This window comes from Atractosteus spatula, chromosome 20, assembly GCF_055471065.1.
Source record: "Atractosteus spatula isolate fAtrSpa1 chromosome 20, fAtrSpa1.hap1, whole genome shotgun sequence".
NCBI classification, from domain to species: domain Eukaryota; kingdom Metazoa; phylum Chordata; class Actinopteri; order Semionotiformes; family Lepisosteidae; genus Atractosteus; species Atractosteus spatula.
The window spans coordinates 9,346,272-9,364,521 of record NC_142725.1 but is presented as its reverse complement, the minus strand read 5'-3'; the positions used below and the strand labels follow the sequence as shown (position 1 = coordinate 9,364,521).

Sequence of the window (18,250 nt, the reverse complement as noted above, 5' to 3'; positions counted from 1 at the left end):
TTGCTCTGAGGCGGAGAAAAATCATCAGCAAAAAGACAAATTAAAGAAAGATATTTGTTTTTATCTGTGAAGGTTCTAGTTAGGTCTGTCATCTGACTTCTACACGTTACTTATGAAGGAATGGATACACATAAAAAAGAGCAAGATGGCAAAAACTGATTTTGTTCTCCTCTGGCAAACCAACTTGGATCTCATCCATGATAGAAGTTGGACTTCACAACACAAAAACAGGCCTTTTTAGAATTTCAGGCCAGCTTTAATACAGCACGGGTGCCAGTAGACAGAAAGCTACAACAGCATTCGTTTGCTTTCTCAAGTTTGCAATCCGCAAAAGAAGCTGAGTGTGCTGTATGAACAAAAGGCAGAGACACAGAGGCAGCTCTGTGAAAGGATTACAGAGTAAACAAGTGTGCGTGAAGCTGTTCGAGGGTTAGGTGATCTTATGTAGGTTACTAAGACAAACAGCAGAATTTCAAGCTCTGGTGCTGTCTGCGTGATACCAAGTACTTTTCCAAAACACGGCAAAATTAAATGATCCTCAAACAATTTCACAGAAAAGTTTTAGTCATATTTAATATTTCAGGAGGCACCACACATCGTGAGTCATATTATACTGCAATTCATATTTCATAACCACCAACAACTAAGGGACCAATTCAGAAACAATGCATAACACTTCCATTATTTTACAGCAGAAATAGTGGGTGTGGATGGTACATTCAGAGGTTTATCAAGTTTTATCAGTACATCCTTAAGCACGATCTACGCTACACTGCTCATGGACTAATTCCTGTGAAAGAGGATGAAAGAAATTCCAGGAGAGGTTTCGACTTTAGCAGCATCAAATTCTTGATTTTGGTCACTTACATTCGGGAAACGCTGGCCCACATAATCACTGGGTTTAAGAACATACTAATGCAGCTTAGCATTTTTAGATTTAACAGGAACCATAACAGTATCATCTTGTATTTTATATTTTTAGCATATAAAAAAAGTAGATTACAAACAAGAGGTGGATATTCTGCTCACGTTGCTTGTTCAGCTGCTAAAAGCTTATTGACCTGAGAATTGCATCCAGCTGTTTCTAAAAATGATTTTAAGAAATCTGCTTCAGATATTAAAGCTGGGTGCCACTTCTCAGCATTTTCCTTTGTTTCAAGAGTTTAATTTCCACATGTATCATTAGATTCTGGATTCAGTGCTGGCCCAGAAGTGTTCCCCTGGGTTGTTCGTCTATGCTTCCTAAGTAGCCAAGTCCTTTTTATAATGTGACAACCGCAGCTCAGCTCGAAAGCAGATCTCCCCAGTGTGATGTATAATATTGTAGCATGAAGCGTGCAGAGAATCAAATTTGAATGCCCTTAACTATTTACATGCGAGGCAGAGCCCACACAAGCTGAGAACTGACGTGCTGATTTAAACAGGAACTCAGGTGCCAATCCTTCCCTGACAATAGCTGAAGACCTCACAGTTCTGCCCCTGGGGACCCGTCAGGGGATTCCTGAGGTCTGCCACTCCAGCCCCAGGGTGTCTCCCTGCCGAGCATCCGCTGGGGAAGCAATATTACCATATCTCTACTTCAGTGCTTCTGAGATTTGACAGTCAGCACTAAGCCCAGATGGTAACTAATTCCAATCTAAATCGTGACCTCTCGTAATGAGATCTTTGCCGGCGTATACCATTATCAATAACGTCAAATCAGCTGAAGATGACACACAAATACGCTACAACTGCTGTTCTGAAGAAGACGTACTGAAGTCATGGCTGCATCTCAAGAGTACCCATTCACACAAGTAGCTGTAGAGATGAATGCGAAGCCTCTGCTTTACTTTAACAATTTAACCTGACATTAGTGGCCAAGGGGCGCAACACAGGGCACAGTGGTTAGAATTGCTGCCTCACAGCTTTGGGGCCCTGGATTCAATTCATGGGGTGCTGTCTGTGTGGAGTTTGTATGTTCTCCCCCTGTTCGCATGGGTTTCCTTCAAGTGCTCTGGTTTCCTCCCACAGTCCAAAGATACAGTATATTGGTAGGTTAAATGGCTTCTGGGAAAAGTTGTCCTGGCGAGACTATGTGTGTGTCTGTGTCCGAGTATGACCTGTGATGGACTGGTGTCCCATTCAGGGTGTATCTTGCCACGCATCAGTTGCTTGCTGGGATAGGCTCTGCCCCCCCCCCAGTGACCCTGAATTCGATTAAAGGGTTAGAAAATGGATGGATGCATTTGTGGATAAAAGGAATAGTATGCATGACACCGCTCAGTTTCCAGAGCATATCTGGTTTCTTACTACCTCCCTGCAGTTATTGATTTCCTTTTGTGTTCGGCCCGTAGCAAGTGCAACAAAAAGCAGTTAGCTTCCATTTTAAAATTGAGAGCAGTGAATGCTCTGCAGCATGGTCACTTGTAAAAGCCCATGTGGTACTGGCCCGGCTCATCTTCTGGCTGAGCTCTATTTGTGGACATGTGTCAAGAGCATATGGACTAATGGCAGCATCTTGTCAGAGCAGCTGGTCTGCTGGCGAACGCACTGCAAGAGCTCTCCCCTCTTCCTGTCCTCCTGCATTTTCAAGTGCCTCAATGCTTTGCACAGCCAAGGAGTGAAATGTGTTTTTTTAAATGAGTCTGCAGCGAAATATTAAATAAATGAGAAGGGTATGTGTTTGAGCCATATTACCCTACACTAGCAATAAAACCGAGCACAACTGCCTTCTTTTTGACATAATGTTTTTTTCAATTAAAAATTCATAAGCGAAGACTGAGACACCACAGGTACGAGGTGAGGGAATCAAAGCAAAGCACCCAAGAAAGATGCTGTCTCATCAGGGTGCAGCCTTCCCACTGCACCTTAAACACAGGCTAAGGACAGTGTCGTAGTATTAGTGCAGGAGTGATATGAAGGTAACGGTGTACAACTTGCCTGTGCCTTGTTCTCCAACAGCAAGAAAACAGCTCCAAATATTTTTATGTATCGTTGTGAGTGATCATAAATGACTATGTAAAGAAAAACAAATCATACACAAAATGAAAAGCACACATGAAAAAGATGCAGACCAGATAATGTTAACTGCATTGATGGCCATTGATTGCATAGTACCTTCTCTCTGTGTTATCAAAGGGTTTGAGAAACCTGCTTTGCATACCAGAACACCCTTACCCTTCTTCAGCTAATACAGAGTTACAGTGGCTTGCAACCAAATCCAACCCTGTCCAATGACATCCCGTTTTTCTCGATTACAAGTAATGCATGCACCTTTTTTAGAGTGAATATTTTCAATCGAAGCGTTTTGATTGAAAAGTGTTTTGATCAAGCCCTTCAACCGATGAAAGAAGTCAAAACCTGCAAAGAAAAATCAAAAACTAAAATAGCCCCAAAAAATAAAATGTAGCAATTAGTCGTACTGGATAAGTCTGTGTGCAAAATAATAATTATAATACTTCTTACACTTATATAGAGGTTTTCTGACACTCCATTCAAAACACTTTACAGGAAATGTGCAGCCCTACCTGGATGATGAGATGGCAGCCATAGGGCACCAGAACGCTCCCCACACATCAGCTATCAGTGGGGAGAAGAGCAGAGTGATGAACCCAATTCTTAGATGAGGATTATTAGGAGGCCATGACTGGTAAAGGCTGGGGCAAATTTGGCCAGGACATCGGGGTAACACCCCTACTCTTTTCAAGAAATGCCCTGGGATTTTTAACAATCAGGGAGAAACAAGACAAGTTTTATGTCTCATCCGAAGAACAGCATGTTTTTTACAGTATAGTGTTCCTGTTACTGTACTGGGCATTAGGACTCACACAGACCGCAGGGTGAGGACCCCATGCTTGCCCCACTAACACCTCTTCCAGCAGGAACCTTAGCTCACACCTGCTCAGCTTCAGGGGGCTGCCAGTTGTGAGCTGCAGCGTGATACGGCTGCTGGCAAGCCACTGGATATAGCTGTGTGCAAGTGTGCTGCTTGACACAACAGAGGCTTTGGCTTGATATACACAGACAACACATCCAGCTTTGGGATGGATGATCCTCAATCCATCCGTATTACTTTCTCATTGTCTACAATATAAACATCGGGACCCTAGTGCCACCCATCCAAGCTGCTGCCCAGTGTGGGGCTTAAGAGTGAGGATCTTAGAAACAGGGCCTAAGACATTCTGTGGAGACTGGATCATTTTCCCAAATGAGCTGTGTGAAATCCACTATATCCACTGCTAATGGGTGCCTGATTCCAAATGCAAATCCATTCTCTCTTGAGCGGCTCAGATAGTGAAGGAACAGACTACATGGTCCAGAAATCACAAGATCAGTCCTGTGCAATATCACTAGTTATCTGTGACCAGGATTCCCTGAGTGTCCGAATACAATTTGGCAGCGTGCCCTCGGGAGTGTGGCTGGAATTAGTTAGACGGGGCTCTTTCGGCTCTCTGCAAAACTGTGACTCCAGCAAGTCAGAGAGGCTTCACAGTGAGAGATAACACTAACACTGGGGCCATGAACTCTCCTATTAGACACTGTGGAACCTGCAGCATGTCAGTGGATAAAGGAGTTATTGTTGTCAGGCCAAGACCTAAAGAGCCAATTGGCTCCTTACAGGTTCCAGTCCAACATGTCTTTAGAACCAACCTTAAGATACCAGGAATATTAAATTGTGCATACCATCAAACTTTAAGTTTACCAGTTACAGCTCTTTCCCCTAGTTATAGAATATAATATACTTTAGAGATGCACGTCATTCTATGGATACCCCCATTAACAGCAAAAATCCAGTTAATATACGTTTAGTAAACCATGGCACTGAAGTCAGTTTATATGATGTGACAGTGCAGATTTATTTTAAGTTAATTTTCCGTAAGTCGCTGCTTTTGTCAATCAGATACTTTCCTTTCGATCTGTAAATCTTTCACATTCAAAATAACTGAGACAGTGTGTCTTTACACACAAGGCAATTGTTCCCACGATAAATTGATTCAAACTATTTAAATGTCAGGTATCCCTCTGAAACATAATTACAGCAACAGACATCTGTTCCCTTCTCGTATTCTGTACTTAAATGGGAAAATGGAACAATGTTCTTATATCAATGTGTGATGTTCAAGGTTGGTGGCTGAAGAAAAAGTGATGTGAATAATAAAACCAAACTGCTCTGTATACAGTATTTTTAATCAGTATTTTAAATAGTAAGTAGGGCTCATCCGCATTCTCTCACCTCTTGTTACTCTGTGGCATAACAAAACAGAGTATTTCCCAGTATAACTCTCTTACTGAAAAGAAATGTGAACAGTGACACTAGTTAATTAATATCGATGCCCCAGCTTTCTTTCAGCATTGTTTTTCTCAATAGCAGTCTCTAAACACAACAACCGCGCATGCATTTGCCCTTGTACTCACTCTTCCCTGGAACAACTCTTTTTCTCTCTCTCTTTCTCTACAGCTGAGCATCTGCTTCAAATTTCCAAGTGTTGCGCAATCATTTCCTGTGCAGGATGCTCCTGGCCCTGATTGGTTGTTGAGGGGCCCCACGGGGAATGACAGCATTAGCGCAGAGCGGGAACACAGGAGGGTCACGCCGCTGGAGAAGGGGCTGCCCTCGGGACAGCCCCAAACCGGGGATCAGGAAAGAAAACGCTGGAATCGCCCGCCCGAGTGTGGCATAACGTGAAACTTGGTAAATAAGTGACCCTTCCTGCTGATCTCCGTGCAAACTGCTTCGAGTTTTTGTAAGCTCTCAAAGCGCTGCCTGCTATAATCACTGTACCAGACCGCCCCCCAGTCCCTCAACTCTACCCTTTAGACAGCACTGCAGGGGTGGAAAACAGCCTCAAACATGTCCAAAGTGTAACTAACAATCCCACGGTGACTTACCTTGATCCTGGAAAAACAGTCACTTCTACATCACTCTTTCATCATTAGTTTGTAAAAACTTGGAACACATACCAGTTTTAAACAATTCTATAACCTTATCAGTCTAACGGAGTCCGAAATGGCCAACTGTGGTCCTTGAGAGCTAGAAGGTGTTGGTATTTACATTTTCAATAACTGCTGAACTACAGTATAGAACTGAACAAATTGCCTGCTTCAGGGCTCAAAAAATTGTCTTTAGAAAAAGGCTTTAAAGTCTTTAGAAGCTCAGGATTCAAGGGTAACTCAGTAAACACCCTCTGGACTGTGACTGCCCAGGACCAGGGTTGGCCACCCCTGTGTAACGAGGAGGGGAAAAGCACACAGCTGTCAAGAACCGCCTCTCTCTGTCCTTCACTTCAAGTGCTTCTTTTACTCCCAGAAAAGTGGAGTAACTGCAGCGCTGCATATCCTGCTGTGAGCGTGCCAGAAACAACAGCTTCCAATGAAATAAAACAAAATTTCAAGATATTTATGAGCCATGTTGGTGGTAGTAGGGAGTGGGTGGGAGAACTATTCATATGTTCTGTGAAGTGTTTCTAACCTACATTCCAAAACTGCAGCTCTTCCAGTGACTAATTCAGACACAAATGGCAAGTGGAGCATTAGTGTGTGAGCACTGTGTTATACACATATCATTTTGTATTTGGTTCTGCACTTTAATTGTGGGACAGTATATTTTCCTGATTAGTAGTGTAAAACTAGATGGTCTGCATGTTAATTAGTTCTCTAGGGTGATATGAGAGGTACTGGAGAGAATCAGAGACGTCAGAAACCAGCAAGCAGACCCCCACGCTCCTCCCCCACCCTGCTCCTCCCTCATTCTGCTGTACAGAAGCACATGAGGAGGTGGGAGGGGCAGTGAGGAACTCAGAGTGCATAGTTTTAAAAAAATAGGAACGTCCTATAGGTATATTCTTACAAGCCCCACAGGGAATTTTTATCTGCCTTGGTCATGGCAGGCAATGCAATTTTCAAATACTGTACCACACTGCCTCCCTGGCTATCTGGTATAATCCCTTGGAAATCTGTATCTGCGATTGTATTCATTCATCCATTTTCTGTCCCCTTTATCCAATACAGGGTTGCGGGCAAGCCGGAGACACAGACACAAACACAAACACAAACACAAACACATACACTCACACCAGAGCCAATTTCCCTAGAAGGCAATTAATATACCAGTGTGGCTTTAGACTGTGGGAGGAAACTGGAGCATCTGAAGGAAACCCACAAGAGAACATGCACACACAGATAGCACCCCAAGTCTGTAATTGAACCCAGGGTCCCAACACTGTGAGACAGCAATGCTAACCACTGCAATATTTATGTTATATATGTATTATTGATTATTTATTTATGCTTCTGTATTAGAACACTTAAATTTCAGGACAGAATAATTTACTGATTAGTAAAACTAGATGGTCCGCATGTTAATTAGCTGAATGCACTAGATTTTAGTTGCAAGTTGTGCTGCCCATTCTGCAGACATGTTCAGCTGTGTTGCCGATGTACTGTACCACTGTAAATGAGAACGAGGGTGAGTACATACCATTGATGGAGGGGGAGATGGGGTCTGGGGATGCCATCAGTCCTGTCTGAAGTCACATCAGTCCCTTTAACTGGAAAAGAGAGGCACGGTTAGGTGAAGAAATCTTTCAAAGAGACCCATATGAAAACACGTACTCTATGCTGACTCAATCACCTACTTTGAACAAATGAGATTTACAGGGAATTCTGTCACTGTCACACAGAAAATGAGTGATAATCGGGTGTCTTTATACCTATGACTGTCCACTAGTGTTTTGCTTAACAAGCTGGACCATGTATATCAACATTTGTTTGCTGGTCTGTAGCATTCTTTTCTTGATTAAGGACAATTTTAGTCTTGGGTTCAATTTAGGGCTGGGGCACCTTCTGTGAGTTTGCATGTTCCTCCCCATGTTCACATGAGTTTTCTCTTTCTTCTCGAGAAATGACGCCCAACAGTTAAAAAGTGCCGGCAGCCCCACTGCACAGTGGACCAGGTGGAGACATCAGTCATGACTCCACCGGTTGTATTGAAGGGTCCTCCAGAAAGGCCATACTGTACAGGCCCCGAGTGGAAATCCACCAGTTACACATACAGTACTACTCCATTGAAAAGTGCTATGGGAGCTTTAATGATCAAGACCTCAGGACCTTGGTTTAACGCTCACCCAAAGCACAACACCTCCCACGACACAGGGTTCCCAGCCACCATCCTGGGACACTGGTCTGGAATTTCTGGAGGAAAGAGTACCACCTCCTGGGGCACTAACACCACTTGAAACATCAGTCTGGGTTTCACAGAAGTCTCCCACTGCAGAAAGGCCCAGCCTTCCTTGGCTTCTGAAATCTGAGGAGATCAGCCTACAGAGTGAAAACACTCTTGTGCAATTCAGTTTAGAGGTCTCAAACAGAGTTTATAGAGGACTGTCTTATGTCATTAATAATGAACACCTATACTACCTTTTTTTCCCTAATATCTACCACAAATCCAAAAAGTCTTCTGCATTAGCATCGTTAAAAGGATAAATTGCATACCAAGAGGTAGATTACATATTCTGTTGGCTTTCCTTGTGTTTATAATTGGATGGTTACAGCATCTCCTGATTTTACAATATCAAACAACTCTGACAAATTTTTATCAGGTCACAAATACACAATACACAAATAACTTGATGTGTCCACCATCCTACAACCTGCAGCCATGCTCTCAAGCAGTCGAGTTAACTTTGCTGGAGTTATGGAGACAACTGAAAATCTCAAAGTGAAGTGTCTATTTGGAAAAACTGCTTTCCATTTCTACTACTGACACCTCACCTGCCTGAGTGAATACTGTTTGCTCATAAATTTCATGGAGTCACCAAGATCTCAGTCTTAGACCAGTTTGTCTTTATCTTGAAAAACAAATTAAAAGCACTGATTATATCAATATAAAAGTTAATATGATCACGTGTCACAGAAGTGGCCAGACTTAGTTTCAAAACTACAGTAAGACACACCACATTTATTTTTTAAAATATACCAATGTTTGTCCTTTACATTCATTGTGAGTTTGAGATTAAGGTAAAATCTGAAAAACCTTGAGCATGGCATCCCTTAATAAAGCAATATGAGCAAAATTCCCTGCCTTGTTCTGACGTATCCAGTTGCACGTCATCACATGGGTTGTATCAGTCAGGTGAGGAATTAGATGGATGTTCTAAATCTAAATAGCAACAAATAAATCTGACAACAAAATGAAAAGCAAGTAAATGAGAATAACTGGAAATCTATGGGTTAAATACCACCGTTGGTAGACACAATAAGGCACAAAGCACTCTAATCAGTGAGCTGTAATAGGCAGCAACTATGAGGCAATCCCTAGTGAAAAGAATAGTCCTTATTCATTCCCCGGGAACCCATTTCTACATGGCAACTCATAACATACTATACTCTCTCTCTGTCTTCCTCTGTTAATACAGAACAGCACTACAGAGTTTGCCAAGGTCACAGCTTCTAAAGCACAAATACATTTTCTAAAAACTGACCAATGCAGCAGGGAAACAAAGACTGTTTTGTAGGACTAACCTTTGGTTTGGTACCAAAACACATTGTTGCAGAGTTTTTCATTGAAAAAGCCAAGTTATTCATTAAATCACAGTCGTGAAGGTTAATGGCACGTCTAACTGGCCTCATTCTTGTGTCACATAACTCTCTAATAAAGAAGAATTTTTATGGGCTGAATTACCACCAGATGCATTGGGAGATGAAAGGGTGTTGTCTGGCTAGATTTGTCAAAAAGGATAACAAAACAAACAAATATATAACTGTCATCATCATCATTATAAGGGATGGGCACCTCTGGGTGGTATTTTTAAGTCATTTACCTGCCTTCTAGTGTCTCATGAACTAGCACTGTTTTTAAAAAGGAGCAGCCTGCATTCTACACTACAGAAAATGATGCTCAGACAAAATTAACTTAGTTACCATATGTCCTCACCTTAGTAAGTGGCTGAATAAATCCATCCAATTTGAACTGAAGCATCAAGGATATTGAATCCACATTCTATGTACACATAAAGAAGAAACCACTAATCTGCTGTATCTTGTTGAATAGTTCCAAGTTACGCTTATTTTGTCAATAAGATTATCTGCACTTCAATTTCAATTTGGGTTGTAGGAGTGTGGAAGAAGCTGTCCAGCCATGTTGTTGAAGCCAAAACCCTGGCTTCTTCCAAGAAATGTCTTGGAGGAGATCCCCGGATCAATTAGCTACTAACTACCAAAGAGCTTCTTTACATTTGTAGCCTTTCTTATGTTATTAATTAAGAAATACAACCATCTAAACAACAGTATTTGTATCTCTAAAGGCAGGAAGACCTGTCCATAGATAAATTGTTGGCATTTTGTTGGTATTACAAATATTTAAAATACCAGCAACATTTTCAGCCACCTCTAAATAACTTACATCACAGCACGTAATGAAATTTCCTAAAGAACACTAACTGGACATGACAAGCCCAAGAGGTCCCAGACAAATGAACAGCAAGGTGTGACTTGGGATAGGAAACTGCATGATAATGAATGAGAAAATCTATTAACTGAAGCCTGGGTCTGATCATTTCATGCCTGCATCAAGCCTGGTTGAAAACTAGCAGAGACCGTGAACTTGCACCAGACTTCCATCTGGCAGCTTGCAACTACCTTTGCTGTCGCACAAGGGCTGTGATCCTGAGAGCTTGGGAAAAGTAACTGTGCCTGGTCAAGTCATTGCTGCCAGTGGCTGTGAGGAAATGTGGAATTCCTTGGCTGTGTGCAACAGATCCTAACAAGCTCGCAGACTTCAGCCTAACCCTGGGGCAAGGTAGAGATGACAGAGCAAAGGCATTGCAGTTCACTCCTCAGGAATGAACCAGGCCTAACAGAGGAGGGGCAAGAGCAAATAAACGGAGGATTTCACATTTGCATTAAATACTCTTATCCGGGGCGTAACAGTGCATCACACTTCGGTGAATCAGGATTATTCACTGCGCTGCACTGCCAACATGGACAAGCAAAAGAGTACAGGCTACTGTTGAAAACACAGAAAGAGCTGCAGCACGCCCCGTGTGAGGAACAGTTGAGAAACAGAGAGTGCCAAGACAGATGGCCTCAACTACTACAGACCCTGTGACAGCAAAAACGATAATGCTGTCTTTAAACAAGATCCTGCTGTCAAAGGTCATTTTATTTAATGAAACGTCAGCGGGTATCAATGTATGTTTGGAGAAGGATGCGATATAGTGATCTATCTCACGACAGCCTTAAATATTAGTATAAAAGAAAAGTACTGATCTGTATGTACTAGATCAGTATTGGCTTTTTTGCAAATAAACAGATTTAAAAGAACTAGCACTAATGATTTTTGCTATTGGAGTCATCAGTCATAAATCTCTTTGCAAAGAAGTGCCCCTGTTCTCAGTCTTACAATGACTTTGAACACAAAGCACTTTTAATTCTGTCTTCTATTACAAACAGTATTCTACCACATCCTGTGCTCAGTTCATCCTCTTTGTGTATTTACACTGATCTGCATTTACTGCGAATCTTGAGACCCTTGTATATATGAAGTTGTTCCCCTCTCAGAAAACTGTAGTGGTTTCAGATCCCATTTCTCCCAACAAAATGCTGTCATACTAAGAAACAAAAATCAGGCAGGTGCAATAGTAGTTACCTGTGTGAGAATGTTGCAGGTTGTCCAGAGAGATGGACTAGCAGTTATGTCACAGCAGGTATTCTAATTGCATTTCATTCCTCAAGCATTAACATGCATCAAAATGTTGAAGAAGAAAAAACTAAAAACAGCCCTCACAGACAATCTGACTTTTCAGTGTGAAAGAATGTTTGGGCTTAACTTTGAGTTACTCTTATTAGTAATTTTAGGAAATCTACAGCTCTCTCTTCATTCTCTATCAATTCTCTATTTTCCTGGAAAAAAGAGTCCAGTGCATTGCTTTCACTGAAGCAGGAGCCATGATTCAGGGTTTGAAACAGAAAGAAAACCCAGAAACTGGCACTGCAGCAGCTGCTCACTGCACATATTGACTATACAGTATACTGCACATATTGACTATACAGTATACTGTACAGCCATGTCCCGACATTCAACATCACGGTTTCCCAATCTTAGATACCAGAGACTTCTGTATGTTCTAATTTGTGTTCCAAATGGTCTTGATTGAATCCTTAATTGAACCTATAGCTTCCTTAATTAGACTTTCAAATATGCCAGTACAAACAACTGGATATCTCAAAGAACCACTACTCCCGATCACTGTTTGTTAATTATTCTGTCTTTCACAGATAGACCATAATGGATGCCGAAAATTCAAAACAGTATAGGCCTTTTTCACTGAATTTTTAATGATGTTAGAGGACACTTACAACACGTTCATGAATTTCCTTTTGTTCAGAGTGTTCCCTATGCTCACAAATGCTCAAAACAGAATGCAGGGTAGATTATGCTGGTAAACTCAATACAGAATATAAGTATATGCAACAGGAATGGTCGTTGGGGCTTAATTCTATCAAAGAAGCCCATTTGTAAGTATGGGTATTGTACATACACATTCCCTCTTAAAGAAGAGTCGCTTTCTAACCTTGGTCTTCCCCTGAGCACAGAGGTCAGTCTGCATGAATTATTCACAAGCCTGCTGTTGGCTGTGGGGAAAAAGAGGCAGCGAACATCAATAGACAATAGCAGAAAGCATTCGGAGACGTGTATGGTAGTGGTGGCTGGGAACAGAATAACCTATCTGAATCTAACTAATGCAAAGGGGACAGATAACAGTGGTGGTTCTTTGTAATTTATACATACTGTATAGGTCACACTTTAGTTTAGGTCTCTGTTGTAACTATCTGGCAACAGACTCTTAACATATTATTAAAGATACTGAAACGTGAAATGGTCAGGATTAAGATTTTGTTGTCAACATGCTATAAAATTAGAGCACAGGATGGGTTATTATCACATCTATGTCACTCTATTCATACTTTATAAATATATCATTAGACATACCGTGTGCAGCTTCTAATTTAGAGTGTTTCCCAAATACAGTATGTGCACCATGTCATCCAGTAATGTGAAAGTTACCAGCCATCGGTGTAAATAGAAAAATATTAATGTATACTACTTTTAAAAATACTAATGTATACTAATACTAATACTCCTCTCTCCCCTGCTCCCACCTCCTCCACTCTCCCAGCTTTTGTTCTCCTATGCTAGTTAATCTTTGCTGTCTGCCCTGTCTTTCTCACACCCGAAGAAGGCTCCACAGCCAAAACGTTGCGTTTTCTTTCTTCTCTTTTCAGCATGGAATAAACCTATAACTTGTTCCTTTACAGACTATGCATGCTGACACAGCTACCCACCTGAACTACTAATACTAATACTAATACTGATCAATTCTTTGGTTTTTCAGTTTTAAAAAGTATTTTTCTTTTAAAAACCTGTGTAATATTCACAATAAGTGTTTCTTCTCTATGTCAAATGTAGAAAATAAACCAAGTGAGAGTAGAGACATCACCTTTTTCTCCAAACTGACATTATGTCACTTTTTCTGCAAACTGACATCATCCAAGTGGGGCTACACACTGGTGGTGGTGGAGGGGAGTCCCCATTACCTGTAAAGCGCTTTGAGTGGAGTGAAAGCGCTACATAAATGTAAGCAATTATTAATTATTATTAGTAGTAGTAGCAGCAGTAGTCGTAATACCAGCTTTTAACTGAATAATCCATTGGTGACTCTTGTTTTCCAGGTTAAAGCCACTTTTGAAAATACAGTTTTACTTAAAAGTAAATTTAAAAAAAAAACAAAGGGATTACTGAAAAAACTCAGGCTCAGGCCCAGCACTGTCCTACATGTTCAAAAACATCTCTCAACAGGTTAAAATGGGTTGCGAGATCCTTCTTCTAACCTGTGCCCCGGCTTGTGATATATGATGACATTGTGATAAAAGTCTGTATCCTGTGCTGTTCCTGCCCCATGTCTGACTGCCCTGTGAAAGGCTCTCACCGAGAACTGCAACAGTTTCCAGGGACTATCGCCGTAGAGACACAGCCAAGAAACTGCAGCTCACGGAAATACCTCAGCAAGATTCCTGGACACAGCAAACAAGCTACCACAGACACACAACCCTTTTCCACTTGAAGGCACTTTAATGACACCCAGTTCAGCTTCACAGCTTCACTTTAACGAAAGTCGACTGTAGGAAACCTGCACAGGAATTGTACACATTTTCCAGATTTTTCCATCTGCTTGGGCGGTTTTTTTTTGCTATGATTTCCAAATGCTTGCGTTAATCTTTTACTTTTACAATGATCTGCCATCATGTAATAACGGGAACTTCAATATTACTCTTACAAAATACAGTAAAGATCTGCTTTACTACAGTATGTTCCACATTCTCATTCATGCTCTCATAAATCACTCTTCCTTATCTGTTCCTAAATGCAGGAGAAAAGACATAGCAGTCTACACAGCAGAAGAAAAAAAACTACCTATCATCGGTGACCTTTCAGGCTTATACATCAATGGCGTCACATTCATTACATTTTGTTATATGTGAGATGTTTAATCATCTGAAGGCACTAAGGCACTAAGAATCTATTGCGCCACTTTAAACTTCATCAAAACCTTTAGGTGTGTTTTAAAGTGTGGGTACTAATCCAGGTTTTAATCCACTGCCTACACAGAACATAAACCAGAGATATGAAAAAGTATGTTCAATATTTCCTTGCTTCTGGCCGAATGAGAACATCTACACCATTTAGGAAGTGTTCTGCAGGCATTGTGTTGTCATAGGATGATCACAAAAATAAAGACCAGTAACTTATAAATTGTAATTCCTAAAGTGCTCTTCCCTAGCAAACATTTCAGCTTTTATTAATTAATATTACAAGATACGTACATTCTGCCAGAATCAAAAACCAAGGGAGTTGGAAGTTAAACTGGGAATGAAAAGGATAGTTTTGGGGAAGACACTATGAGTCTAAGGCGGGGTTTTCCTTTCCTGGGTCTGGAGATCCACAGTCCAGCAGAGCCTATAGGTGAGCAATTTCTAAAGACATGGAACAATTCAAATGTGATCAATGAAAGAAATAGCATTCCATTTTATAAATTAGAGGTCATTTTTTATAAATACCAGAACCTTTCATCTGTTCAGGACCTGGGGTTCTTTTTTTGAACAGATATCTCACTTAATTGATCAACAGCTTCTGGATGCTCCCAATATATCAGATCACCTATAAAACTAACTGGACTGGGACTCCCTAGACACTCAGGGTGTGAGGAGAGCACATTATAGAAAATAAACTTTTCAAATTTAAATACTGAAAAAGAAAATTTCATATCAATATTGTCGTAGGCATACATTTGAGATTTAGTAAACCACATTCTGCCCTATCTAATGTGAGCAGTCAAAAACCAATCTGTAAAAAATGTAATAAAATTCTGGTCACGGTTACCACAAATATCATAGTCTGTTTGATTTGTATACCTGAAATTAGCTCATTTTTAAAAGGACATGTAAAAATGACCTGACAGAAATGTCAGAATCATTAATGTTTTGGTTTTTGGTTTGGTATACATATTTGAACTAACTTTCTTCTGTTATTAAAAAAGCCTTTTAAGGCAGCTTTTACAAGTATAAAATAATTTTGTTTTCACAGCGTGGCATGAATATAATGGCATGTTGTCCAATTTGTGTCAAATTCCATTATAAATCCTTATTTTGAATGCATTCAAGAAGATAGCACTACAGTCTATTTTTAAAAGCAAATAAGGAAATTGCTGATCAGCATCATAAAAGCATTTAAAGCTGAAGAGGGAAAAGCTGACCTCAGTGAGTCTGAATGGTCTCTGCTAAATAAATCTGTGTGAAATGCAGCTAAGTCACTCACTGCAGCCAAAAACTGACCAAAACCATTTTATTTCTGGAACAGTAACTAGACAACTTGTCCATTATACTTAGCTAACATTACAAATCATCATCATTGCAGTACAGTGTAGTACAACCCAGTAAAAACACAGATTCCTGTACAGTATAAGCATGACAAAAACATGCCGAGAGTGCAAAGTAATTTCTTAAACGAAGATTCACAACGGCAAACTGTGCGAACATGCACATGAATGTATTCAAGCCTTTTCCAATTCACAAACAACGCTGCCGAGGTACAACTCGAGGTACAACCGAGCTGGCCTGAGTGATCTTGAGTGTAGCAGCTCACTGCATCAATTAATTCCCAACATGCTCATCTATTCATGCCCTTACAGCAAGCCCGCCTTCGCAGATAGCTGCTTGACCCAACTGAAGCTCGGGAAAAACAAGAAGGGCACCCTGTGCTTCTCAAATATAGTTACAAAATCCCCTGGTTTTATTTAACTAAAGAAGACTCCCACAGGTCTTTACTCATCATTATCTGGGCTTTGGAATGAATGCCAGAAGTAAAAAATGTATCATTTCCCAGTTTTAACTGTTTGTATTTAATTGAATAAAAGTTGGGGAAAGACTGTACCCAGACACTGCTTCCTTAGAAGATCACAAACTCCGAAGAGACGGGTTTTGTGCCAAACCCCACAGAGTTCCACTCACTCCCTCCCTCAAAAAACTTTAAATGCCAAAGTTCACCGGACAAGTGCTTTTACCCTTTTGATTAGCGCTCATCCAATAAGAGCTGAGAAGGGGGTGGGGGGGGAGAGAAAGTTTGAATGGGTCTTTAAGAATACAGCACAGCTTGAGAGGGGCCCAAGGGAGTGTGGGCAATGTGGGGCAGAAAAAAGGATTGTTTTCTTTACTGAGCATCTGAAATTCTCAATAAGGAAAAGCAGATCTGAACACCCCGTTTTTCCCGAATTCTCAAATGCCAAAGGGGAGGCCTTAGACCCGGTCCGTATTAAGTTCTCGCCCATTGCAGATGCGGAGCAGAACTGCTTCTTTCTTAAAATCAGCTTTGCACGACACACTAGTGTGAAGAAGGTCTGGATGCGTCACGTTGTTCGGTAACGATGAGGAATGACTCCACATGAAACACCTGCAAGCTCTACTTTCACACAGACAATCAAGATAAAATGCAATTCACTGCTCTGAGCTGAAGCCCAGAACTGGCTTCAGCTACTGGGTGTATGTAAAAAAACATGCAATTGTTTAGTTTTGAAATCACTTTTTCTGCACTCGTTTTCATTCCGGGTGGGAAAAACAAGCAGAAAAGCCAAACAAGAGGCTGAAACAGCACCCAGGCAGCACAGGCCTGGGCTTCTTTAAGAACAATGCATCACTCAAGGACTTCACTGTATGCAGCATGTCCACTGCCGTGCTGCAGGATGCAGCAGCCAAGCTGAAACACAGCAGGCTAGTCTCTAAGCCAGTCAACCGAGCCGTGTCCCCACGTGACTGAAATTTCTAAAGCCTGCTGGTCACCAAGAGAGTTAATCTTGGGAATCGTTGTTTAAATCACCGGTTATTAGGCTCCTCCAGTCACTTTCCTGCATCTCAGCGCTGGAGTTCACTGCATGTTCTCCCAAATCCTCGAGCACTGACCAAACAGCGAAATCTCATTACCCATTCCCTTCCCCAAGGCCTTTGTCGCTGTGCACAGACGGACAATACAAAGAATGGACACTCACCTCCCACTCCTCAACAGGATTGCAGCACCACCTTAGACTTTAATCTCAGGAATCCCCTGAGCGCTCCCGGTTGTTAAGCTGACATGACCCACACATTCGCCATCCCTCTGCAGCAGAGTACCTTTAGACCACCAACTCCCCAGTCTCACCCCTCCCAGCCCCTCTCCGGTTCCAACCAGTGGAGGGAGCTGAAAATATCCTCCGTTGTTTACTTTCCCACAAGAAGGAAGGAGTTCTCATCCACACTGTCCGGGCTGTTGCAGCTCTTAGGATGAAGAAACTCCACTCTCTCTCTCTCTATCCCTCTTTCCCCATTGCTCTGGCCCCTCCCTCCCCTGCTGCTGGAGATCAACAGACACAGCCCCAGTGCTGGCAGCACAAAAGCCTGCAGCCTCTCCCAGCCAATGGCGTCGCTCAAAAGACTGCTTTCCAGCCAATCAGAGCGTCGCCTGGAGAGCACTGCATATTCAAGACAAGTATGGGCGGTAGGCAGGGAGAGCATGAGAGCAGGAGGGACAGAGAGGAGAATCCCACTGAACGTCCACATCCCTGGGACAGGCTCCAGCTGGATGGATAACGTTCGGAAGTTCCCAGCAGCAACCCAGCCGAGGCACAATCAAAGGACACACAGATAAAGGAAATCAGAAGGACGGTCATTTTTTCCCCTCCCTGATGCT

General features: G+C 41.7%; 1 protein-coding gene across 3 annotated transcripts in view; it reads right to left on the bottom strand.

Moving 5' to 3' along the window:
• Positions 1–17,850, bottom strand: part of LOC148817499 (rho guanine nucleotide exchange factor 10-like protein) — a 136,793-nt gene extending 118,943 nt beyond the window's left edge. For 2 of the 3 annotated variants that reach the window (XM_088937852.1, XM_088937854.1), the window contains exons 1-2: positions 17,574–17,830; positions 7,457–7,526 (exon numbers count right to left, since the gene is read on the bottom strand). In XM_088937852.1, the coding sequence (XP_088793978.1) occupies positions 7,457–7,493 (37 nt within the window). In that variant the 5' untranslated portion in view covers positions 7,494–7,526; positions 17,574–17,830. Of the gene's footprint in view, positions 1–7,456; positions 7,527–17,573 lie in introns of all 3 variants that reach the window. The other variant, XM_088937853.1, reaches the window with a different exon arrangement.
• Between the last annotated feature and the right edge of the window lie 400 nt (positions 17,851–18,250).